We start from the raw sequence: 25,895 nt of genomic DNA, 5'->3' as shown, positions 1-25,895 counted from the left end.
CCATGAGATCCAATATGCATGTGATAGGAATTTTAGAAGGAGAAGCATAGCAGTGAAGTAAAGCATCAATAAAAGAAAACTCTCATTGTTTGTTTATGAGCTAAAGAATGCCTAGAATAATAAATTACAGTTTTACTGAATTTAGCAAAATTTATGAAATAATTTTATAAGGAAATTTTAAATTTTTATAATTTCAAGGATAAGGAAAAAGTCATATAAGAATCTAGATAGGTATTAACATAATAAAACAGGTTACTTACAGAAAACAATGGGGAATTGTATATAGAATTTTTAGGAAAATGGATTTGAACGTAAGATTCAAGAATTATATGCCCAGCCAAGGTGTGCAAGATCATAGTAAGTCATTTTCAGATATGTAATTGTATTAGTCCATTCTCACACTACTATAAAGATACTACCCAAGACTGCATAATTTAGAAAGAAAAGAGGTTTAGTTGACTCACAGTTTCACATGACTAGGGAGGCCTCAGCAAACTTAATAATCATAACAGAAGGGGAAGCAAGCATGTCTTACATGGTGGCAGGCAAGAGAGAGCGAGTGTGTGTGTAGGAGGAACTGTCAAGCACTTATAAAACCATCATATCTCATGAGAACTCACTCACTGTCATGAGAACAGCATGGGGGAAACCACCCCTTGATGCAATCAAGTGGGGATTACGGTTTGAGATGAGATTTGGGTAGGGACACAGAGCCAAACCATATCAGTAATTTAGAAAACAATCTCTCTCTTTGAAGTAATTGCTCAAAGATATACTTCAGTTGATCAAGGGATAAATAATTAAATTCTCAAGAATGGGCAAGGAAAATAGTAATGTAAAGGATTCTAGAGTGTAAAATAAAACTTGTAAGACATAAAATGTTTTCAAATAGTTGTTCTCAATATTGTTGTAACACGATAAATCTAAAAGAAATTGAAAAGAGAAGATATAAAATATACAGTAATATAGTATCAGCACTTTACAACCCACATTATTTTAATATAAATTGGAAAATGGGGCATGGGCATGAGTGCGGAGTCAGGGGAACAGAGATAACAAGTCTGCTAATTCCCTCATTTTAGAAGTGTAAATGATTTAACAGTCAGGAGCATGAGAACCTCGTTCATGTGCTGCTCCACTACTTAGTAACCCTGTAACCCTGGCTGGTTACTTAACATCTAAGCATTCAACTCCTCACCTATGAAATGAGAATACCATAATACCCCAGAGTATTATGGGGTATTCTGTGTGGGAACATTGTGTGGGAATGAAACCAGATAATGCATCTAAAGTACTTAACACCTATAAGCACTCAGTAATATTAGCTATTAACTTATAAAGAGAGAAACAAAAATTTACTCATGAAAACAGAGAAAACAGATCCTAAGGTGATTTTGGTAACATAAAAGTAATGACTAACAAAAACTCACACACACACACATTCCCTAGTCACTATGAAAGTACACTATAAAAATGTACTTTATAAAAAGAGAGAAACAAAATCAAATGTATCAGCTATTTGAATATTTCAAGGATTGATATGATACAGTGAACAAAATAAACATGTCTCAAATTTTTAGGTGAGATTTAAATTTTTTTTAATTACATAAACAGAGTGATCTTATTTTCATTGAGGGAAAATATATATCCATAAAAAACAAAAGAAAAATATGAAAATGTTCATAGTAACTGTCGTTAGGTGTTGGAATTATGAGTGTCTTTTTCTTCTCTCTTTACTCTTACTAATAACTAGAATGAATATATATTATTTTATAAACAGAATAAAAGGTTATTTTATTTTAAAGTCACTTACTGTTAATCACTGTTAACATTTAGCTGTGTTGATATCACTCTTGAATTTTTCTTCACATGCAAATATCTATATATTTATTTCACCCCATCAGTCAAAGAATTTTTATTGATTGTCCACTATGTTCCAGGCTTTGTTCTAATTTCTGGATATATCAATGAAATGATAGGGACAAAAATGCCTCTCCTCCTAGGATAGCGTAAATAAGTAAAATATGTGTTTTTTATATTTATAGGTGTCATGGAGAAACTATAAAGCAGGGAAGGGAATAAGAATTAGTGGTTGCCATTTAAAATAGTGTGATCCATGGAGGCCTTATTGAAAAAATTATGAAGTAAGGTTTCTTTAGGAATAGATATTTGAAGAAGGTGTTGGAGGAGGCTACTTCCTAAGGGAAGAGAATCTCAGGCAGAAAAAACAAGTACAAAGGTCATGACCCAGAAGAATGCCTAATGCATTGGAGTAACAGCAAGAGGCAATATAGCTAGATGTCAGTTAAGGGAAAAGGAGTGTAGTAGGAGCTTATGTTATTTAAGAGAATTGGGGCAGAGTATCCACAGGTCTGAGATCATGTATGGCCTCACAGGTTATTGTAAGGATCCTGGCTCTTACTCAGAGTGGATCAAGGTGCCATTGAAGACTTTTGAGCAGAGGAGTGACATGATTTGCCTTGGTTTTACTAAGATAACTCTGACTTCTATGTTGAGAATTGCCTGTGAGGTGCAAAAATGAAAGCTAGGGGATGGTTAGGAGGCTGCTACAATAATCCAGGGAGAAAAGGATGAGTGAGGCATAGGCAGGTTGCAGGTATATTTTAAAAGTAGAGCCACCAGGATTCGCTGTGTGACTGGGTGTGGGGTGTGAGAGAAAAGGAGGCATAAGGATAACTAAGACAGTAGGATATGCAAGTTTGGAGTTTGGGGGATAAGTTAGGTTGAAAATAGAAACTTGGGTGTTGCAGTTGTTTCAGTAATATGTTAAACCCTGAGGCCAGCAAAGGAATTAATGTAAACAGAAAATGTAAACAGGAGAGAGGTCCAAGTGTGCCAGGCCCTGGAACACTTGAATGCGTACACATTTGGAAACAGAAGGAAGGAGCAGAGAATGAGAAGGAACAGCCTAGGAGGTAGGATGAAAACCAGAAGGGTGTGGTATCTTGGGAGTTAATTCAAGTGTTTCATCCAAGAGAGGTGATAATCTGTATCAATTGTATAGCTGGTAGGTCAAGTAAGATGAGAGTTATGAATGTTCATTTCAGCAAGGTAGAGATTTTGCTGATATTGATAAAGGCTATTCTGTGGAGGTAGGTGGAACAAAAGCCTATTTGGAGTAGATTTAAGAGACTAGCGTTTAAGAGACTTCTCTTTTTCAGAACTAGAACACTACTTTCCGTATTTTCTTACTTTAGGTTGATATTTCTCTTCCTGTGTTAAAGAGGTAGAAATTGTCATTTGATTGCATTTAGTGTTTTCCTATGCATGGAAAATTACATGAGGCCCCCAATCTGAAAATTTCTGTGAGATAGTTGCTAAATGAATATGTCATTTACCAACACCTCAGCTAAACTGGATTTTCCAGCTTCTGTGATCATGAAAAATGCAAGCAAATCTATGGGCCTTTTGTTTAGGCCCTCTGATTGCTATCTTTACAATGTCTTCTTTAATTGGTTGAAGGGTCATGTGAAAGATAGCCAATAAATGATCGATTTTCTAAGCCATTTTACATACAATTAAAGCATATTTTGTTCTTCTCTCTGAATCAGATGGAAACGTTTGCCGAGTTGAACATCATTGTTGCCATGGCTATAGCACCAAAGCCTTATAGAGGATTTTTGTTTTACATTGGATGTCTCTTACCATAGCAACAGCAAAGTTGATTTAAAACATAACTCCCTAGATATAATTTATCTTTAACATTTCTGTATATTTTCTATGGTGTATCTTGTTAATAGTATTACACTTTTGATAACTCTCCTGCTCTTTTGAAATGAAGTATCTCTTGAGATACGTGTGAGAAAAATCTAGGCTGTTCATTGCTTACAGGAATAGAAAACTCACAGGATACATTTGAATGCATTACATTCTTAGAATTTTTAGTGAGGATATTTGAGTGACTTTGAGTTCAAATTCAAGGTATAACTTTTGAAAATTTAATCGGAGTGGTTATCCATTTTAGAATAATTAAAAATAGTTTCTGTCCCTTTTATATTACAAAATCAATTTTCTTTAAAGAGCATAGATCTTTTTTGTTTTATTTCTTCAGAATAGCTCTTTTTTCACATTCATAATCCATTGGGATAGTATATAAATGGAAAGTTATTAAAATAAGTTAAACCAAAGGACCAACACTCTTGAAAACAACAGACTTGAGTTAAAGAGGCTATTTCCTCTCTTCCCCCAATACAGTCTCTTCTGTTGAGGAAAATACATGGTTACAGTGACTGCGGTATTACAAAGAAATACATTTTGGTAAGAGAGAAACAAAACCTCTTGGTTCTGATGTAGCTATTCACTAGACGCCATTTATTCATCTGGCTCTAGGCTATGGGAATTACTCCTAGCACAGAACTCCCTTTGAAATCCTTAACTCCCTAGGGAGGCAGAGATAGCTGAGAAACTGCCCCTATGAACTTGGCTTATACATGGGAAACAAAGAAGTTAGTGGTTGAGGGTAACAGAGGAAAGACGTGCGGGAAGGGTGAATGTCGCTGGCTTCCTTTGCTTACAACAGGAGCTTCTTTCAATGCAAAGCGCATGCCAAGACAGATCAGGCACTCTACCAAAAAAGATACAATAATTTAGTAATACGGTCTGCCCAGGCAGCTTAGCAGCTGGAAATAAGGGAGCCTTGGGATTTGCTATAAACGGTGGGGAAATTGGCTGATAGCCTCTCTCCTGTATTGAGCAAAGGGAGCAAGAGAAAAGATTATAAATGTTTGAAATCAGAGCCAAACAGCATGGTCTGTTGTCCAAGAGCTGTCAGAATGTCAGCATTCTCTGGCTTCTGCATTAAATGCTGAGTTTGGCAGAGTGTAGGGCTAATAGACCAGGAAACAACAGAGCTTACCTGGGTGGCTTTTCAGAAAGGCAGCTGCCGGTCCTAAGTTGTTTAGAAGAGGGAATTTTATCACATGCTCTATCTAACACCATTCAGCATCTAAGCATACCAGCGATCTTTGGGCTAATTGTGCAATCAGAATAAATACCCAAAGATCACTACTGATACCTGGAAAGAGGCCCAGTGGGTAGTTTTCAAGCTCCAGTGATACTTGGATAGGACACTCCAGTGGATGGTGCATTGTGCTGATGCCATAGGAGGTTCTGGGGTAATCTGACACAAAACATCCTGATGTATTGGAAAAAAGCAGACTTTGCGTTAGCCAGATTTATATCTCATACTGGCTCCTCTGTTCACTAGCTATGTGATTCCTCATCAGTGCAAATGCCATAATACCAATTCAGAGGCTTTTGTGAGGATTAAATGAGATAGAATGACCTTGAACATAGAAGGCACACAATCCCTATTGGTGGTTCCCCTTACCTAGTATGGAATCTTGGTCTTTGTAATTTTTGAAATAAATTCCTTTCCAGAAAATTGGAGTTTGCTTAAGTTAATTTTATGTGTCTTTGGAAACTATAATTGATTTTTTTACATTGGGGAATTAAGGGAATGTCAGTTCTATAAAGTTTCTTTCCTCTGTGGCTCATTGTTACTTGTTTGACTCACACTTCTATCTCAATGTGAAAGTGACCTGGAAAGTGAGCTGGAAAATATTTTCTCAATATTTGGAAAAAAAATGAGTGTACTAGCTCATCACATAAGTTTACATTATAAGTAAAAATAAACAAGTGGATAATATTTCTCCCTAATATTTCTAAAACCCAGCACTCCTTTAAAAGCTTGTTGAGACAAGTTAACAGTATATATTATTAAACTTTAGCTCCTTGCTATCTTTAGTCAAATCAAGTTGATCTAGGATTTACGTACAAAACACACTCTATGATTATTTTGCATGATTATTTTTTAAATGAAGATCATAGACTACTTGGAATTCTTTAAAAATACCAAACCTCCATTAGTTTCTTTTGTGTTCTTTATAAATATACTCTTTAGGGGGATCTTATTTTAAAAGGATGTGCTTTATTTGAGGTCGTAATTAATTAAAATAAGCTTGTTCTTTATTTATACAATTCTCAGGATAATTTATTGATTATATATTACATCATACATTACAAGGCACAAACATGCAGGGCAAGGCAATTTACTATTAACCCTATCTATGTAGTAGGGTACAAATCATTTAAAGAGTCACATTAAAAACTTTTGAGTCCTAATAAACTGTGTGGGTTTTTTTTGGGAAGTGATATTGTCACAAATATACATCTTTAAATATAAATATTTTGCTTCAAAGAATTATGTCAGTCTAGGTACTCTGAGAGATCTTTCTGCAGCAGAACAAATATATTCTGAATAGGACATGTGCTTGAGGCATTGCCTGCTCCAATGACTCTTGCTCTCTAAAAACGTCTGATGGAAGAGAGGAGAGCTGATGTTGTTCTGAGTGCAGATGGGAATAATAGTGTTGCTATTTGGGACACTGTTCCCTGGCTCAGCTGGAAGACTGGAAGACTGAGTCAACACAGCTCAGGGAAGCACAAAGGTTTTCTCTCTGCAGAAAACCTTCCCTGATGAGATTAACAAGGTTCCATAGATTAAAATCAAGTAATAAAGTTAATAATAAATTATTTCCAATTACCTTGAAAAGCAAACCACTATAAGTAGATATCAACAAAAATAACACAGACATATTTAGCCCTCAATGACTATAGATATTATTACTGGAAATAGGAAATAAGAAATAGAACCACTATATATAAACAAAATATTTAAATAAATAATATGCCCTGTCATTAAAATGAGTAAAAAATGATTACTATAAGTAAACAGCAGGAAAATTTGAAAAATAAATGGCATTTTCAGATATGAAAAATTAAATACTTGAGATTACTTTTAAAATCCTAAAGGAATAGGCTAAATAGCAGATTATGCACAGATGAAGAGAGAGTTGATGAACTGAAGGAGACATTTGAAAAAATTCCCTAAAATGTATCACAGAGGGGCAGAGAGGCAGAAAACCTGGAAGGCAGATATGAAGTATGGAATGAAAAGGTTAACTTTGAATCAGAGACTCCGGATGAAATAATTTTTTTTTAAAATGTAGGATAGGAAATTTTTTGATGGATAATGACTGATTTTTTTCCAAATTGATAACAATATGGATTCACAGGTCCAGAAAACACACTGTATTCCAAGCAGGATAAATAAAAAGAAATCCATAGTGAGACATATTATTGTGAAATTGAAAAGTACAGAGATTTTCATGATAGCAGAATTATCAAGGAAACAATGAAAGCCACAAAAAAGTGGAATAATTTCTTCAAAGTGTGAGAGAGAATAACTATCAACCTAAAATTATGAACTAAAAAAAATTTTAAATAAATCAGAGTAAAATAGAAAGATATTCACAGTTGAAAACTAGAGCGCTGACCACCAGAGGCCTGTATAAAAGGAAAATCTAAAGAATAACTTTAAGAAGGAAAATGATCTCAGGCCATTCTGAGGAAGAAATAGTGAGTAAATGAAATGGCAAACATGTAAACCAACTGAAATTTTAACATGTTCTGAATAAAATAATAACACCTGATTTGTAAAGCTAAAAAAAAATTAAAACACTGACAACCATATTTATTATAGAAGAAGTAATTGAATGTAAAATGCTCTAAAGTTTTTAAATTGTTTAGGAAGGAAGTGGATAAGGTATTATTTAATTGTAAACTTTGTTTTTTTTTTTGAGATGGAGTCTCACTGTCACCCAAGCTGGAGTGCAGTGGTGCGAACTCGGCTCACTGCAACCTCCGACTCCCTGATTCAAGCAATTCTCCTGCCTCAGCCTCTTGAGTAGCTGGGATCATAGGCACGCACCACCACATGCAGCTAATTTTTGTATTTTTAGTAGAGACAGGATTTAACCGTGTTGGCCAGATAAAATATACATATATTTCGTAAGAGAAAACATAAGTCTGCTAAAATTAGATTTCAACACACCTCACTCAATGGAAGAGTTTAAGAGTTCGATTAATAAATTTAATCTGATATAATGCAAAGAGCTTTGTATTCAACAGTTAGAGAATACATGTGATTCTCATGAAACAGTCACAAAAAGTGATCTTGACTATAAGCAAATTTCAACATGTCAAAGACTCATATCGTACACGCTATATTTTCTAAAAATAATTCAATTAAGTTAAATTAAGATTCCCATATATATCCCCATAGATTTATGAATTTAAATACACATTTCTAAATAAGTCATGAGAAATAAGTTAGGGGATGCCATAATACTAACTTAAAAACCTTTAAAGTTAAACAAAAATATAAATGCTAAATATCAAATGTGGTGAATGCAACAACTTAGAAATTTTAAACGCTTATATTAGAAGAAATGCTGAAGACTAATGAGGTAAACGCCAACTTAAGAAACTTTATAAGACAGAATAAATCCAGAAAAGGCATAGAAAGAAAATAGTAAAGGACAGAAATTAATGAAATAGAAAAAATATGTAATATTAATTCACAAAGCCAGAAATGGAATCATTGATGACACTAAAAAAATGGATGCACTTTCCAGTCAAAATGATCAAGATAAAAAGGTACAAATACACCTATTAGGAAAGAAAAGGGGGTAAATCTACAGATACAAAAAACCATTCAAAGGTTAAGAAAGAAGAATGAATAATTTTGTACCAATGAATTTTAATACTGAGAAAAATTAGACAAATTCTAGATAATTATAACTTTAAAAAACTTCAAAAAGGTGTAGAGACTCCAAATAGTTCTATACTAAATAAATTTAATGAAAAATTTGAAATCTTTCCACAAAGAATATGTTGAGTCTGGATGATTTTAAAGGTAAAGTAAATATAAAGGCTTTCAAGAAACATATCATTGCAATCTTATATAAACTCTTCTAGAGAACTGGAAATTTTCCCCGACTATTTCTATGAGATGAGTAATCATGTCAGAACTAGACAGAATAAAAAAGGTAAAACTAAACGGCCTATTTCTTTCATGAACATAGATGCAAAGATCCCAAAGTACTAACAAACCAAATCTAGCAGATGCCAAAAAGAAAGTTCATTATGACCACCCTGAGTTTATCCTATTGGTATCCCATTAATATCTAATATTTAATATTAGAGAATGTACAAATGTCATTCACACTAACAGAGTAAAGGAGAAAAATTACATAACTGAACAGATGCAGAAAAACATTTTTTATAAACTCAGTATCTAGTCACAATTAAAATTCTGAGCAACCTTAGAAGATAAGACATTTAACTTAATAAATGGCATCTACCCAAAACTTAGAGCAAACATTATTTTTTAAGATGAGATTACTGTTCTCAGTTCTTTACTCTCTCTTCTGCCATGGTACATTGCAGTGCAGTAGCATAGGTGGCCATTTACATCCTCACTCCATTTACTTAGGTTTAGACATATGACTTTCTTCTGTCAAGAAGTAACAGCGTGCCAGTTCCTACAGCTGAGATAGAAAGAGGCATCACAAATTTCCACTGTGAAAAGACACATCATGTAGCCTCTGAACAACTCTACTATACACTCATGAGATAATGAAAGTGAAATGGGCAAATAATGTCTTAGTGTTAGTCTGAAAATTGTTTTGACCTCATGAAACTTCTGAAATAGTCTTGGAGACCCCAAGCATCCCTGGACTATACTTTGATAACTGCTAATTTAGTGTATATTTTCTACAGGTAAGTACATTCTTACACAACCACAGTGCAACCAAATCAGAAAGTTAATACATCACTATTATCTATTCCTCAGACCCCATTCAAGATTTACTGGTTTTCCCAATAATATTTTTTATGATCAATGGATCTAGTTCAGGATCATACATTGCATTTAGTTGTAATGTCTCTTTAGTCTTGTTCAACCTGGAAGGGTTCCTTTGACTTTCTTTGACTTTCATGACCTTGACACGTTTAAAGATTACAGGCCAATTATTTTGTAGAATGGCCCATGAATTGGATTTCTCTGATATTTCTGATATTCCTATATAATTAGATTTAAGTTACACATCTTTGGCAGGAAAATCCAAAAGTGATTCTGCATTTTTCTCATTGCATCTTTACCACACTGGATAAGATTTTGATTTGTTCCATTACTGATATTTTTCACTTTGATCATTTGATTAAGATAGGGCCTCCCAGATTTCTTCACTGTGTAGTGTCTCTTTTTCCTCTTTCTAATTAATAAGTATTTTGTGGGGAGGCAATTTGAAATTATTTAAGATTCCCATTCCTAGTCAAACTTTTAAATCATTTATTTATTTATGGGTTCATGTTTTTCTATCTTATTCAATGGGTTATAATCTATTACTGTCATTATTTATTTTGTTCCTAAAATTGCCTCCTATCTGAATCCTTTTTTCTTTCCTATGTTTAATGAGAAGGGATGTCCTGGATTAGGAAGAGGTTCCTGTCTGGGAGCAGGGATGAGCCACAGTAGCCATGAGCCCTTCACATCTCAAGGGCCTTCTCCTTTGCAGTTATGATAAAGTATTAAGAAACACAAGTTTTTCTCTGCTTGATTCAGGAAGGGTTCCTGCTACTACCTCAGTGTTCTTGAGTTCCATGCGCCTACCTTCCAAAGTGGCGCTCTCACATCTGAACGCTGTGCTTTGCTATTCTATTACATTCAAAGCCTCCCTCCATTGAACATCTACCTGATGCCACCCCCACTGCCTTTTTTTCTCTAGAGAAAGTCTCACTCTGTTGCCCAGACTGAGTGCAGTGGCATGATCAAAGCTCACTGCAGACTTGAACTCCTGGGCTCAAGCAATCCTTCCATCTCAGTCTCCTGAGTAGCTGGAACCCACAGGCACTCATTACCATGCTTAAATATTTTTAAAAACATTTTTTGCACATATGAGGTCTTGCTATGTTGCCCAGGCTGGTCTCAAACTCTTGGGCTTAAGTGATCCTCCCGCCTTAGCCTCCCAAACTGTTGGGTTACAGGTGTGAGCCACTGCATCTGGCCCCTACTTCCCCATTATGTGAAATGTTTTTCTCCCTCACGTCTTTGGTGTTTTCACCCTGCTCAATTTGTATTCTTCTCCCAAAAGTTTTTCTTCAGAGTGGATCTGTAGCCTACTACAGGCATGCATTTATTGGAGATTTCTGATATTCTCGAGGGAGTAAGCTACTTCCTGTGGTCTATTTACAAGGTGTTTACAAGTTCTGCTAGTTATTCTCAAATTTTACTGCACACTCTCCTGCTTAGCACAAGACACTCTCCTTTGGGAAATCAGTATCTGATGACAATTCCATGGCTTGTAGGTGCCATTGAATTTCCCTTTCTCTTCACCACTATTGCTGCACCACTGCTGATTCAGTTCTGGATCCTGCTGCTGTCATGTGATTTGGCTACACCCCTCTGTTTTTCAGGGCCATGGGATTTCTTAATCGTTCTTAAGCTTTACTGGAGATATCACCTGTAGTGTTTTTCCTTTATTTTGCTATTATTTGCTCATTTTATTCTTTTACGATCCCCATGTCTTGTTTTTATGAGAATTGAGGTGAACAATTTAAAAAGAACACTATGCTGTTGTCATGTTCAGAAATACCAATTATCTTCTAAAAGTATAAGTCATATCACGCCAACCCTATTCCTACCTGCATCTCTGATTTGATTGCCAACCATTCTACTAATCCCCCACCACTCTATTATAGCCACTCTGGCCTTCTTGCTGTTCTTACTAGCTAGCCTCAGGGACTTTTCATATCTTCTTTCCTATGCCTTGAAATAATCCTCCCCCAAAACTTTGAATGATTTATACTTTCACAGTCATTTCTGTGTCTGCTCAATGTCAGCTCCTGAGAAAGATATTTCCCAATTGCCTTATAGCATCTTCCTTTCATTTCTATCTCATTACTTTATTTTTTTCACAGCACATACCATCATCAGATATTATAGTATTTCTTGATTTGCCTGTAGTCTTCTTTTCTGCTAGAATGTAGGCACCATGAAGGCAGGACTTTGCCTTTGACACTGCTGAAACTTTGCCACCTGATATACAGGAAATGTTTTATACATATTTGTGAAATAAATTCACAGTTTCTACTAATATCAACATCAGCCCTGGTATCCTTAAAAATAGGAAAAATTTTTATTGTCTAAAGCAGATGCAATGACTCAATAGACGAAAGTTATACTCTATAATAGAAAAAAGTCACTTGTTTTCTATAATTTTTCCATAGCATGAAATTTTGGATTTTATTCTTATTCAGGTGATATATAGGTGATAAAAATCAGAGCAAAGATGGATAAAAAGAGATTGAACTGCTTCCTATTGGATATTTACTCTGACATTTCTTTGAAATGCTAATGATGCCTTGAATAGCTATCAGATTGGAATTCACATGTATTTAGTTCTGTACCTTGGCATGAAATATCCACTTATCAAAAGAGAAGTGTAAAATTAAATGAGACAAGTTATGACAACAGTTTAATCTATGTATTTTGCCTCCGTTTTGTCTAAAGAAAGCACAAAAAATTCTTTCCAAAGTATACTTTTTAAAATATACAGAAACAAAGGAGTAAATCCCACATGATTATTATGTCAAAATAATCTTTATTGAGTGTCTAATACAGTTATTACTGTATTTGTAAAAATGAAACCCTATAGATTAAAAATTATTATTGTAATAATATAAACATATTCTTAGTGTTCTATGCAGCATATATTGTTCTAACTGCTTTACTTCTTGCCATGGTCCAAATATTTGTGTTCTACCAAAATTCATATGTTGAAATCCCAACCCCCAAGATGATGGTAATAGGAGGTGGGCCTTTTAAGAGGTGATAAGAGAGACTCCAGAGAGCTCCTTTGTTCCCTCCACCATGTGAAGACCCAGGCAAGATGGTACCCTCTATGAACCAGAAAATGAACCCTCTCCTGACACCAAATCTGCTGGTGTCTTGATCTTGGACTACTCAGCCTCTAGGCCTGTGAGAAATAAATATCTGTTGTTTGTAAGATACCCGGTTTATGAAATTTTGTTATATCAGCCCAAATGGACTAGCACATTTATTATTCTATGATTTCATTCAATCTTCACAACACTTTTAGGTGTATTCTGTTACTATCATCATTTTCCAGATGTGGAAATAGAAACATTGCCAGAATTTATTTTGAAGAATATATTAATTCTTTAAAACTTGGGATATAGACTGAATTAGTTATCTATTGTCATATATCAAACCATCCCAAACTTAATGGCCATTAATATTGCTCATGATCCTGGTGGGTGTCTTCTTCTAGCCTGGGAAAGCCTCAGCTCCTCTTGGCTGTGCTTGCTGATGCATCAGTGGTATTGACAGAATGGCCTGAGTTTGGTACGTCCACTCTCACAGGTGGAAGTTGGCTGGCTTTTGGTTGGGGTAACAGGACTGACTGATGTATTAACCATGTCTTTTTATTTTCTATTTTATTTGCGTATTTTTATTTTTATCCTTCGGTCTCTTGGGCTCTTGCTGTGGAGGGACTGTCCCTCCTAGGGCTAACTAATTCCTAGAGATAGTAAACAGCTCACCCTTGAGCATGCTTTTCTTATGCAAACTAACAATTGCAGAGCCCATACCCCCAATTACTTCCTTTATCTGGCTCTTACTCTCTAGGCCACTATTCATTCACCTGCTCTAATGACCAGACAACTAGGTACAGTTCCTATGCCCCAGAGTCTGCTAAAACTATTCAAACTAGCCATTCCTAAACCTGCTTATACCTGCTTTGTGTGTTTCTTTTCATGGAAACCATAATAAAGGCTCTTGCCCACAATCTCCCCTCACTTTGTCAGCCTCTTCCTGATGGACCCTGGTATTTCCCTGTGTGGCCCCTACAACGTGGCATGCCTCTCGGATCAATGAGTATAGCGTCTGTCTTTCAATGGCAATTGTCTCCTGATCTGTTGGTTTCAACATACCTGAAAAATAATAAAACCTACATTTTGAAACAGCTGGATAATGTGTCACCTCATCATCCAGCAGGCCAGCCTGGCTTGTTCACATGGTGTCAGGGTTCCAAGAGCAACAAGGGAACAAGTCTAATGCACACATGCTTTTCAGGTCTCTGCTTGTATCACATTTGCTGCAGTCTGATTGAGCAGTTCAAGGCACATGGCCACGCTGTGAGGGAGTCAGCGTGGGAGGGCTGGATAAGGGGAGGGCTGTGTCTGCAGGGAGCTGTGAGCAGACTGGGGCCATAACTGCAATCAATCCATGACACAGGCTTTCCAGGAGGCTTCATATCAACTTCTCATTTTCTTTGACTTGAATAATCTTTAGAATTTGGCCACTGGAAAAAGCAAGTAATGTTTGTCTTTTCACCACTCTTGGCAGAAATGTTACCATCACAATGCTAAGAACTGCTATTCAGAAAACTAAGCTTTATAAGCTAACAACGAAATTATCTTTTACTTTGAGAAGTGACTGCTTGTGACTAGAGGACTTGGACAGTGTAAAGCATTGTGGGTGGTAATTATAGTCATTGTGGTTAAACTACAGAGGGGATGGTAACCCAATAATAATATTTGCAGAAAACTTTAAATAATATTACGCCCCTAAAATTCTCATTTTTCTAGATAATGAACATCGTCAGAAATTCTTTTGTTGAGATTTACAGAACCTTTTTCCCACAATAGGCAAGCTCTTTTCGACTGCTGAAGTGCAGTGGCGAGATCTCGGCTCACCACAAGCTCCGCCTCCCGAGTTCGTGCCATTCTTCTGCCTCAGCCTCAGCTGGGACTACAGGCACCTGACACCACACCCGGCTGACTTTATTTTTGTTTTTTGTTTTTTTGTTTTTTTGGGGTTTTTTTGTATTTTTAGTAGAGAAGGGGTTTCACCGTGTTAGCCAGGATGGTCTCGATTTCCTGACCTCGTGATCCACCGGCCTCGGCCTCCCAAAGTGCTGGGATTACAGGCGTGAGCCACTGTGCCCGGCTCGATTTGCCTTTCAAATTGAGACCTTTATCCTTCTTCAGCAACTTTCAAAATGAAATTCTAAAACTTCCTTATTTCAGAATTCCTCCTTCCTGCCACCTTAATCACCATTATTGTCACCCATACCAACCTGCTTATGTTGTAAAGTACTATGTGAGATCCAGGTAGCCTAGGGAAAAAAAATGCATTGCAACAAGATGCCAGGTCTTGTTTTCTTCTTAGTATTAGCTTATCTCCAAGAAGAAAACAAAGCAAAACAAAGAAAAAGCTCTGATGTTTTTAGTCCACTTTCCCCAAATTCCAGATATATAATCATGAACAGGAGAAGCATGTCTCTCTTTACAAAGAGCCTACTTGCCTGTCCTACGGATAAACTAACCCTAGATTTTTTAAAAGCTTATCTTTAATAGCAATATATTTGCAAGTCCAATGGATGTCAGAATGTGATAGACCTTAATTTGAATCTCAGCTTAATCACTTACTAGGTGGAGAAATAGTGTCTTAAGTTGTCTAAGTGTTAATTTTGACTTCTTAAAAATGCACATACTCAGTGATAAACTCTAGTCTTTAGAGAGAATTCAAAGCTGCCTTATCCCCCTATTCACTCACTATTCTACCCCTAGAATGGTCTCTGTTGTGAAAGGAAAACAAAATAGGGAGTTATCAAGACAGTGTGGCTATTTTAGAAAGGGATGAGGTTTTATTTTGTTTTGTTTTTGTGAGAAGACAGTTGAGTATAATAGTAGTAGATGGGTGCAGATTGTTGCTTTTGTAGACTCATGTTTCTTGGATCTCTTCCTGTCACTCTTCTTTCTTCAATCTCAGGATGCTGGTATGATAGCTGGGCAGGCAAACATCTTCTCTTTGGAAAAATCAAGCAGGAACCAGGGTGAAGTCTAGAGATACATAGCTAGGAATATACCTGCTTTTACCAGTTCCCAGGCAGACAGCAGTATAGAGGCCTGGGGCCAATCTTCACTCTAAAGAGCAGATGTGTCTGTAGCATCTTCTGAGCCAATGTCTAACGAGATTTATTATGGTTGCCAATTTCTTAAAAATATGATAATTTGATATTTTGGCCATGTCTTTCCATCACAAAATTGTAATTATTATTAATAATCACTTTATAGGATTGTTATGGGTGTCAAGTGAGATGATATAAATATAATTCCTCATTCAGTGCCTAGTAAATAGCACTTACCCATTAAATGTTACTTGTTAATTTATAAAAATGTTAGTGTTTGGGGTTTATAACTAGCTTATTGAAAGTATGAATCAGCAAATCAACTTTGGATTTGTTGTCATTATGTACCACATTTGCTATACTTTAGTTCTTTGCAACAGTGAGTTATGGGCTTATCAGGTAATTTAAATTTTGATCTTGGCAACATTTAGCTATTGATCTGAATTAAAATGAACACTGAAAAAAAGTACACTTACTTTCTTTGCTAAATTCTTTGGCCAGGTTTTTACACAGTATGTCTTTAAAAGACAAATTAAATTGCAAAAAGCATAGTGTATTTTAAATCTCAGAGAAAATGTATGTTTTATCTTAGAAAAAAAAAATCCAAAGGAATAAAAATTATCATTCATCATCAGTTTCTTTTCTGCATTATATCTTCAAAGGTCTGAAGAAATTAGAAAATAGCTAATGCTATTTCAGAGAAGAAAGAAAAAGCTACCTTTATGCTCATAGCTCAAAGTTAGTTTCTTGTATCGGAGTCTCTCTTTTTCTGATATTATGGATTGCATTGTTTGCCTATATCAAGTCTGAACAAATTTTTTTGTGTAAATTATGTAATCTGCATAGAATTGTTTTTAATTTATATTTAAGGTAATATGATCAGGATTAGTAAACTTAAATTACTTTTAATAATACCTTTTTTCAAAATTTCATTTTTGAATTTATTTGCTGGGAGGAGAGCAGAGGGTTGTCATTATATATGACCTTGACTTACCTGCCTAATGTCCTACTGCATGATGATTCATTTACTGTGAGAGTTTAGATGTATGTGTTCTACTTTAAGAAAATTCAATTTTGTTCATTGACTATAAAACATATACCCTGGGTTCAAGGGAGAAGAGAATGAAGTCACTCAATTAATACACAATTCATACTTTTGAAATGAACTCTAAGGTATATCGGAAAGAATGATTCACACACACATGCACACACACGCACACACACTCATACATTCATTCTATACATGGCACTGTGAGGTCATGGGTATTTCAAAAGTGAAGGTATTGCTATGTAGCAGTAAATCAAATGTCTGGATGCCCACATGTTCATAAGGGCACTGCTATTATATCGTGACTTTCAGAACCCTTTATAAACCCTAATATCCCTTCCTTCCTTTTGCAGATGACCTCTCCCAACAGGATGACAATGATCCCCCAAAAGAATATGATCCTGAGCAATTTGCAGGCCTGCTCCATGGATCCTCTCCAGCCTGTGAGTCCCCTGAAAATCCATTTCACCTCTATGGGAAAAGAGAACAATGTGAAAAAGGACAAGATGAAGTCAGTTTGGCAAACAGTCCTTTGCCTTTCAAGCAGTCTCCAATAGAAAATAACTCAGAACCTTTGGTAAAGAAAATTAAACCCAAAGTGGTCAGTAGAACAATTTTTCACAAAAAAAGCAACCAACTTGAAAACCATACCATTGTTGGCACAAGATCAACCAGGAGTGGATCTCGGAATGGGGACCAGTGGGTTATGAATACAGGGGGATTTGTGGAGAGAGCCTGTACTCTGGGGAGAATAAGGTCATTGCCTAAAGCCTTGATCGACATGCATTTGTCAAAAAATGTCTCTAAATCTGATTCTGATCTCATTGCCTATCCTTCCAATGAGAAAACATCAAGAGTTAACTGGAGTGAATCTTCCACTGCTGAACACAGTTCTAAAGGGAATTCTGAAAGAACACCATCCTTCACATCGGAATGGGAAGAAGTAAGCTTTGTTCTTCTTGCTGTTCATCCTATAAGGCTTTGGAGTCGAGGGAGGTTTGGGGGAAGGATTTTCAGCTTTTTAGGTCTTTCAAAAGCAAACAAAAAAAATGCACACAGCTCCAACTGGAATGAAATGGTTCTGTGGGTAATGCATGGTAATTTCACAGCAAGTATAAAAACAAACACAGTTCCACACATGTAGGTTAATCTATTGTTTCCATAGAAATTGATATCAAGCAGAAGTAATAACTAGCTATGAGGTACAAGAGAATATTCACATCTTGTCCTACCAAGCACTGCAGCTGACAAATAGAGAAAAAGCTTGGTATTTTTCTCTGTGTTGTTTTGCTACTTGCCATACTCTTTGTTAGCTTGTCTCCCTTCTTTAAAGTATCTTATATTTTCAGAAGAGCTCCTTAGAATCTTCCTGGTAAATAAAGTGTCCCAGCTCTTCTCCAACCACCACACAATAAACACACATCATTTGATATTTCCCTTTTGCAGCTATCAGGGAAATAAAGAAAAAAATGCTTGAGGTTCAAATATCACCAATTTAAGTTCTACTTAAAGACAAAGTCTTTAATTTCATACAGTCTCTCTTGGTATTTCATTCTAACACATCACATATTGTCTCTGAAAAGACTGTACCAGTTAGATTAGGTTTAGAAGCACAATGGATCATTATAGTATTTGGAGAACTAGAAATGGATATGATCTGATAGTGATATTCTGAATTGAGCTGTTTGAGAAAATTGCTTAATATCTCTGCATCTGTTTCAGGGTGAATAAACTGGGACATTTAAGTAATGTCCATTGTCCTTTTTGAAACCTGCTGTCTTATTCAGGTTGCTAGCATCAAGAGAGGCATTAAGCCCCAAATTGCTATAGCTTAGACAGTCATATCTTCCTTTAAATTTCATACTTGTAGACGGTAATTTTTTCAAGTATAGCCATTTCTTTTATTTATTAATTTAGTGAATAACATCTGAAATCCTTTTGTAGAGGCAAGATTAATTAACATTTAGCTTAGATCTTATAATTAAGTTGTTTTCGTGCCTAGATGCTGGTGATTGGATGCCACTAATCAGCTTGTGGCTGGTCAAACCATTTGGTTAGAACTTAGCTCCAGGCCAGGCATGGTGGCTCATGCCTATAATCCCAGCACTTTAGGACGCCGAGGCAGGTAGATCACTTGAGGCCAGCAGTTCAAAAACATCCTGGTTAACATGGCAAAACCCCGTCTCTACTAAAAACACAAAAATTACCCAGGTGTAGTGGCACACACCTGTAATCGCAGCTACTTGGGAGGCTGAGGCACAAGACTCACTTGGACCTGGGAGGCAGAGGTTGCAGTGAGCTGAGATGGTGCCACTGCACTGTAGCCTAGGCAACACAGTGAGATTCCGTCAAAACAAAAAACAAAAAACTTTGCTCCTGTGGCCATGCTTTCCACACCCTGAAACCCGCTCCTTTACCAGTTAGATGGGACGCATGTTCTTAGGCAGAAGAAGGATGCCAGAGAGGAAAGACTTTGTCACATGAATTTATCTACAGCCCTTCTGAGTTTGAAGAGTACACAGTTCCTAAATGACCAATCTATCCAAGTACAAAGTTTATTTCAAGAAACACAAAGAAAAGGCAAGCTAATTTTGAAAGTTTAAGGAAGGGAACATACTTTGCATTGTAATAAAACAATTCCAAAGATGTTTGCTTCCCTTTAAATCTTTCTCTATCCATCTCTTAACTGGGGAACACTGTGGTAATAACATCACAACTATTTGCTCCCTTCATTTGAAAGTTATTTTCAAATGCAATGTTAAAAGTGAATGTAACAATCCATTTAAATGGTTTTTGTTTCTTACAGATTGACAAAATAATGAGTTCCATAGATGTTGGAATCAACAATGAACTTAAAGAAATAAATGGTGAGACCACAAGTAAGGATACCTTCCTTTACATTATAATGAATAAATGTGCTTAAAGAGTAGTGAGAAAATGGTAGGAATCTTTAGATAATTGCAGTTTTTTCATTATAACAATAACTACAAATTATTTCCTTCCACTCTTAGGTCTAACAATGACATATAAGCAACATCAGTTATAAGAATATTGACTTAGCAAATTGAGAGGGGTTTTTTACCCATGTGCTATTTTACAATGCCAGTGAAGTTTTTCCTTTGTTTTTAGAATTTTTTAATAATACTTTTAATTTAAATATACTTCAAACTCTCTGTTGGTTGTAAGTCTTTTTTATTATTATTATACTTTAAGTTCTAGAGTACATGTGCACAACGCTCTGATTTGTTACATAGGTATACATGTGCCATGTTGGTTTGCTGCACCCGTCAACTCATCATTTACATTAGGTATTTCTCCTAATGCTATCCCTCACCCAGCCCCCCACCCCCCAACAGGACCTTGCATGTGACGTTCCCTGCCCTATGTCCGTGTGTTCTCATTGTTCACTTATGAGTGAGAACAGGTGGTGTTTGGTTTTCTGTCCTTGTGACAGTTTGCTGAGATTGATGGTTTCCTGCTTCATCCATGTCCCTGCAAAGGACATTAACTCATCCTTTTCTATGGCTGCATAGTATTCCATGGTGTATATGTGCCACATTTTCTTAATCCAGTCTATCATGGATGGACATTTGGTTGGTTCCAAGTCTTTCCTATTGTGCATAGTGCCACTATAAACATACGTGTGCATGTGTCTTTATTGTAGCATTATTTATAATCCTTTAGGTATATATCCAGTAATGGGATCTCTGGGTCACATGGTATTTCTAGTTCTAGATCCTTGAGGAATCGCCATACACTGTCTTCCACAATGGTTGAGCTAATTTACGCTCCCACCAATAGTGTAAAAGTGTTCCTATTTCTCCACATCCTCTCCAGTATCTGTTGTTTCTTAACTTTTTAATGATTGTCATTCTAACTGGCATGATATGGTATCTCATTGTGGTTTTGATTTACATTTCTCTGATGACCAGTGATGATGAGCATTTTTTCATATATCTGTTGGCTACATAAGTGTCATCTTTTGAGAAGTGTCTGTTCATAACCTTTGCCCACTTTTTGATGGGATTATTTGTTTTTTTCTTGTAAATTTGTTTAAGTTCTTTGTAGATTTTGGATATTGGCCTTTTGTCTGATGGGTAGATTGCAAAGATTTTCACCCATTCTGTAGGTTGCCTCTTCACTCTGTTGATAGTTTCTTTTGTTGTGTGGAATCTCTTTAGTTTAATTAGATCCTATGTGTCTATTCTGGCTTTTGTTGCCATTGCTTTTGGTGTTTTAGTCATGAAGTCTTTGCCCATGCCTATGTCCTGAATGGTATTGCCTAGGTTTTCTTCTAGGGTTTCTATGGTGTTAGGTCTTACATTTGAGTCATTAATCCATCTTGAGTTAATTTTTGTATATGGTGTAAGGAAGGGATCCAGTTTCAGCTTTCTACATATGGCTAACCAGTTTTCCCAGCACCATTTATTATATAGGGAATCCTTTCCCCATTGCTTGTTTTTGTCAGATTTGTCAAAGATCAGATGGTTGTAGATGTGTGGTGTTATTTCTGAGGCCTCTGTTCTGTTCCATTGGTCTATATCTCTGTTTTGGTACCAGTACCATGCTGTTTTGGTTAAGTAGCCTTGTAGTATAATTTGAAGTCAGGTAACGTGATGCCTCCAGGTTTGTTCTTTTTGCTTAGGATTGTCTTGGCTATGCAGGCTCTTTTTTGGTTCCATATGAATTTTAAAGTAGTTTTTTCCAATTCTGTGAAGAAAGTCAGCAGTAACTTGGTGGGAATAGCATTAAATCTATAAATTATCTTGGGCGGTGTGGCAATTTTCATGATATTGATTCTTCCTATCCATGAGCATAGAATGTTCTTCCATTTGTTTGTGTCCTCTTTATTTCATTGAGCAATGGTTTGTAGTTCTGGTTAAAGAGGTCCTTCACATCCCTAGTAAATTGGATTCCTAGGTATTTTATTCTCTTTGTAGTAATTGTGAATGGGAGTTCACTCATGATTTGGCTCTCTGTTTGTCTAATATTGGTGTATAGGAATGCTAGTGGTTTTTTCACATTGATTTTGTATCCCAAGACTTTGTTGAAGTTGTTTATTAGCTTAAGGAGATTTGGGGCTGAGATGATGGGGTTTTCTAAATATACAATCATATCATCTGCAAACAGAGACAATTTGACTTCCTCTCTTCCTGATTGAATACCCTTTATTTCATTCTCTTGCCTGACTGCCCTAGCCAGAACTTCCAACACTATGTTGAATAGGAGTGGTGAGAGAGGACATCCCTGTCTTGTACCAGTTTTCAAAGGGAATTCTTCCAGTTTTTGCCCATTCAGTATGATATTGGCTGTGGGTTTGTCCTAAATAGCTCTTATTATTTTGAGATACATTTCATCAATACCTAGTTTATTGAAAGTTTTTAGCATGAAGGGCTGTTGAATTTTGTCAAAGGCCTTTTCTGCATCTACTGAGATAATCATGTGATTTTTGTTGTTGGTTCTGTTTATGTTATGGATTACATTTATTGATTTGCATATGTTGAACCAACCTTGCATCCCAGGGAGGAAGCCAACTGGATAAGCTTTTTGATGTGCTGCTGGATTCAATTTGCTAGTATTTTATTGAGGATTTTTGCATCAGTGTTCATCAGGGATATTGGCATAAAATTCTCTTTTGTTGTGTCTCTTCCAGGCTTTGGTATCAGGAGGATGCTGGCCTCATAAAATGAGTTAGAGAAGATTCCCTCTTTTTCTATCAATTGGAAAAGTTTCTGAAGGAATGGTACCAGTTCCTCTTTGTACCTCTGGTAGAACTCGACCGTGAATCTGTCTGGTCCTGGACTTTTTTTACTTGGCAGTCTATTATTGCCTCAATTTCAGGACCTGTTATTGCTCTATTCAGAGATTCAACTTCTACCTGGTTTAGTCTTCAGAGTGTGTATGTGTCCAGGAACATTATCCATTTCTTCTAGATTTTCTGGTTTATTGGCATAGAGGTGTTTATAGTATTCTCTGATAGTAGTTTGTATTTCTGTGGGATTGCTGGTGATATCCCCTTTGTCATTTTTTATTGCATCTATTTCATTCTTCTCTCTTTTCTTCTTTGTTAGTCTTGCTAGCAGTCTATTTTATTGATCTTTTCAAAAAAAACAGCTCTTGGCTTCATTGATTTTTTTGAAGGGTTTTTTGTGTCTCTATCGCCTTCAATTCTGCTCTGATCTTAGTTATTTCTTGTCTTCTGCTAGCTTTTGAATTTGTTTGCTCTTGCTTCTCTAGTTTTTTTAGTTGTAATGTTAGGGTGTCGATTTTAGATCTTTCCTCCTTTCTCTTGTGGGCATTTAGTGCTTTAAGTTTCCCTCTACACACTGTTTTAAATGTATCCCAGAGATTCTGGTACATTGTGTCTTTGTTCTCATTGGTTTCAAAGAACATCTTTATTTCTGCCTTCATTTCGTTATTTACTCAGTAGTCAGTCAGGAGCAGATTGTTCAGTTTCCATGTAGTTGTGCAGTTTTGAGTTAATTTCTTACTCCTGAGTTCTAATTTGATTGCACTGTGGTCTGAGAGGCAGTTTGTTATGATTTCTGTTCTTTTACATTTGCTGAGGAGTGTTTTGCTTCCAATTATGTGGTCAATTTTAGAATGAGTGCAATGTGGTGCTGAGAAGAAAGTCTACTCAGTTGATTTGGGGTGGAAAGTTCTGTAGATGTCTATTATGTCCGCTTGGTCCAGAGCTAAGTTCAAGTCCTGCATATCCTTGTTAACTTTCTGTCTCGTTGATCTGTCTAATGTTGACAGTGGGGTGTTAAACTCTATCATTATTGTTGTGTGGGAGTCTAAGTCTCTTTGTAGGTCTCTAAGGACTTGCTTTATGAATCTGGGTGCTCCTGTATTGGGTGCATATATATTATGTTATATATATATAACATATATATATACACATATATACATATAGCTCTTCTTGTTGAATTGATCCCTTTACCATTATGTAATGGCCTTGTCTCTTTTGATCTTTGTTGGTTTAAAGTCTGTTTTATCAGAGACTAGGATTGCAACCCTGCTTTTTTTTGGCTTTCCATTTGTTTGGTAGATCTTCCTCCATCCCTTTATTTTGAGCCTTATGTGCATCTTTGCATGTGAGATGGGTCTCCTGAATACAGCACACCGATGGGTCTTGGCTCTTTATCCAATTTGCCAGTCTGTGTCTTTTAATAGGGGCATTTAGCCCATTTACATTTAAGGTTAATATTGTTATCTTTGAATTTGATCCTGTCATTATGATATTAGCTGGTTATTTTGCTCATTAATTGTGCAGTTTCTTCATAGCATTGATGGTCTTTACAATTTGGCATGTTTTTGCAGTGGCTGGTACCAGTTGTTCCTTTCCATGGTTAGTGCTTCCTTCACAAGCTCTTGTAAGGCAGGCCTGGTGGTGACAAAATCTCTCAACATTTGCTTGTCTGTAAAGGATTTTATTTCTCCTTCATTTCTGAAGCATAGTTTGGCTGGATATGAGATTCTGGGTTGAAAATTCTTTTTTTAAAAATGTTGAATATTGGCCCCCACTCTCTTCTTGTTTGTAGTGTTTCTGCCAAGAGATCTGCTTAGTCTAATGGGCTTCCCTTTGTGGGTAACCTGACCTTTCTCTCTGGCTGCCCTTAACATTTTTTCCTTCATTTCAACTTTGGTGAATCTGATGATTATGTGTCTTGGGGTTGCTCTTCTCAAGGAATATCTTCGTGGTGTTCTCTGTATTTCCTGAATTTGAATGTTGGCCTGCCTTGCTAGGTTAGGGAGGTTCTCCTGGATAATATCCTGAAGAGTGTTTTCTAACTTGGTTCCATTTTCCCCATCACTTTCCAGTACACCAATGAAACATGTTTTGTCTTTTCACATAGTCCCATATTTTTTGGAGGCTTTGTTCACTTATTTTCACTCTTTTTTCTCTAATCTTGTCTTCTTGCTTTATTTCATTAATTTGATCTTCAATCACTGATATCCTTTTTTCCACTTGCTCAAATCTGCGATTGATGCTTGTGCATGCATCACGAAGTTCTCATGCTTTGGTTTTCAGCTGCATCAGGTTATTTAAGGTCTTCTCTATACCGTTTATTCTAGTTAGCCATTCATCTAATCTTTTTTTCAAGGTTTTTAGCTTCCTTGAGATGGGTTAGAACATGCTCATTTAGCTCAGAGGAGTTCGTTATTACCGACCTCATCACACTCATTCTCTGTCCAGTTTTGTTCCCTTGCTGGCGAGGAGCCATGATCCTTTGGAGGAGAGGAGGAATTCTGGTTTTTGGAAGTTTCCACTTTTCTGCTCTGGTTTCTCCCCATTTTTGTGGTTTTATCAACCTTTGGTCTTTGATGTTGGTGACTGATACAGATGGGGTTTTGGTGTTGGTGTCCTTTTTGTTGGTGTAGATGCTATTGCTTTCTGTTTGTTAGTTTTCCTTCTAATAGTCAAGCCCCTCAGCTGCAGGTCTGTTGGAGTTTGCTGGAGGCCCACTCCAGACCCTGTTTACCTGGGTATCACTAGCGGAGGCTGCAGAACAGCAAATATTGCTGCCTGATCCTTCCTCTGGAAGCTTTGTCCCAGAGGGGCAACCACCTGTTTGAGGTGTCTGTTGACCGCTACTGGGAGGTGTCTCCCAGTCAGGCTACGCAGAGGTCAGGGACCTGCTTGAGGAGGAAGTCTGTCTGTTCTCAGAGCACGAACGCTGTGCTGAGAGAACCACTGCTCTCTTCAGCGCTGTCAGACAGGGACTTTTGAGTCTGCAGAAGCTGTCTGCTGCCTTTTTTTCTGCTATGGCCTTCCTCCAGAGGTGGAATCTAGAGAGGCTGAGCTGCGGTGAGCTCCACCAAGTTGGAGCTTCCCAGCCACTTTGTTTACACTGTGAGCTACTCAAGTCTCAGCAATGATGGACGCCCCTCCCTGCGTCAAGCTGCAGCATTGCAGGTTGATCTCAGACTGCTGCGCTAGCAAAGTGAGCAAGCCTCCATGGGTGTGGGACCCACCAAGCCAG

At 36.7% G+C, this 25,895-nt stretch overlaps 1 protein-coding gene across 1 annotated transcript in view; it reads left to right on the top strand.

Annotated features, from left to right (window-relative positions):
- ANKS1B (ankyrin repeat and sterile alpha motif domain containing 1B) overlaps positions 1-25,895 on the top strand; it is a 1,249,898-nt gene that overhangs the window by 726,179 nt on the left and 497,824 nt on the right. Inside the window, exons 12-13 of the mRNA XM_031650180.1 lie at positions 17,262-17,851; positions 19,715-19,787. Coding sequence (XP_031506040.1) covers positions 17,262-17,851; positions 19,715-19,787 — 663 coding nt within the window. The remainder of the gene's footprint in view (positions 1-17,261; positions 17,852-19,714; positions 19,788-25,895) is intronic.

This window comes from Papio anubis, chromosome 9 (assembly GCF_008728515.1).
Source record: "Papio anubis isolate 15944 chromosome 9, Panubis1.0, whole genome shotgun sequence".
NCBI lineage: Eukaryota > Metazoa > Chordata > Mammalia > Primates > Cercopithecidae > Papio > Papio anubis.
Note: the sequence above shows the minus strand (reverse complement) of the source record. Positions and strands in the feature narration are given on the sequence as shown.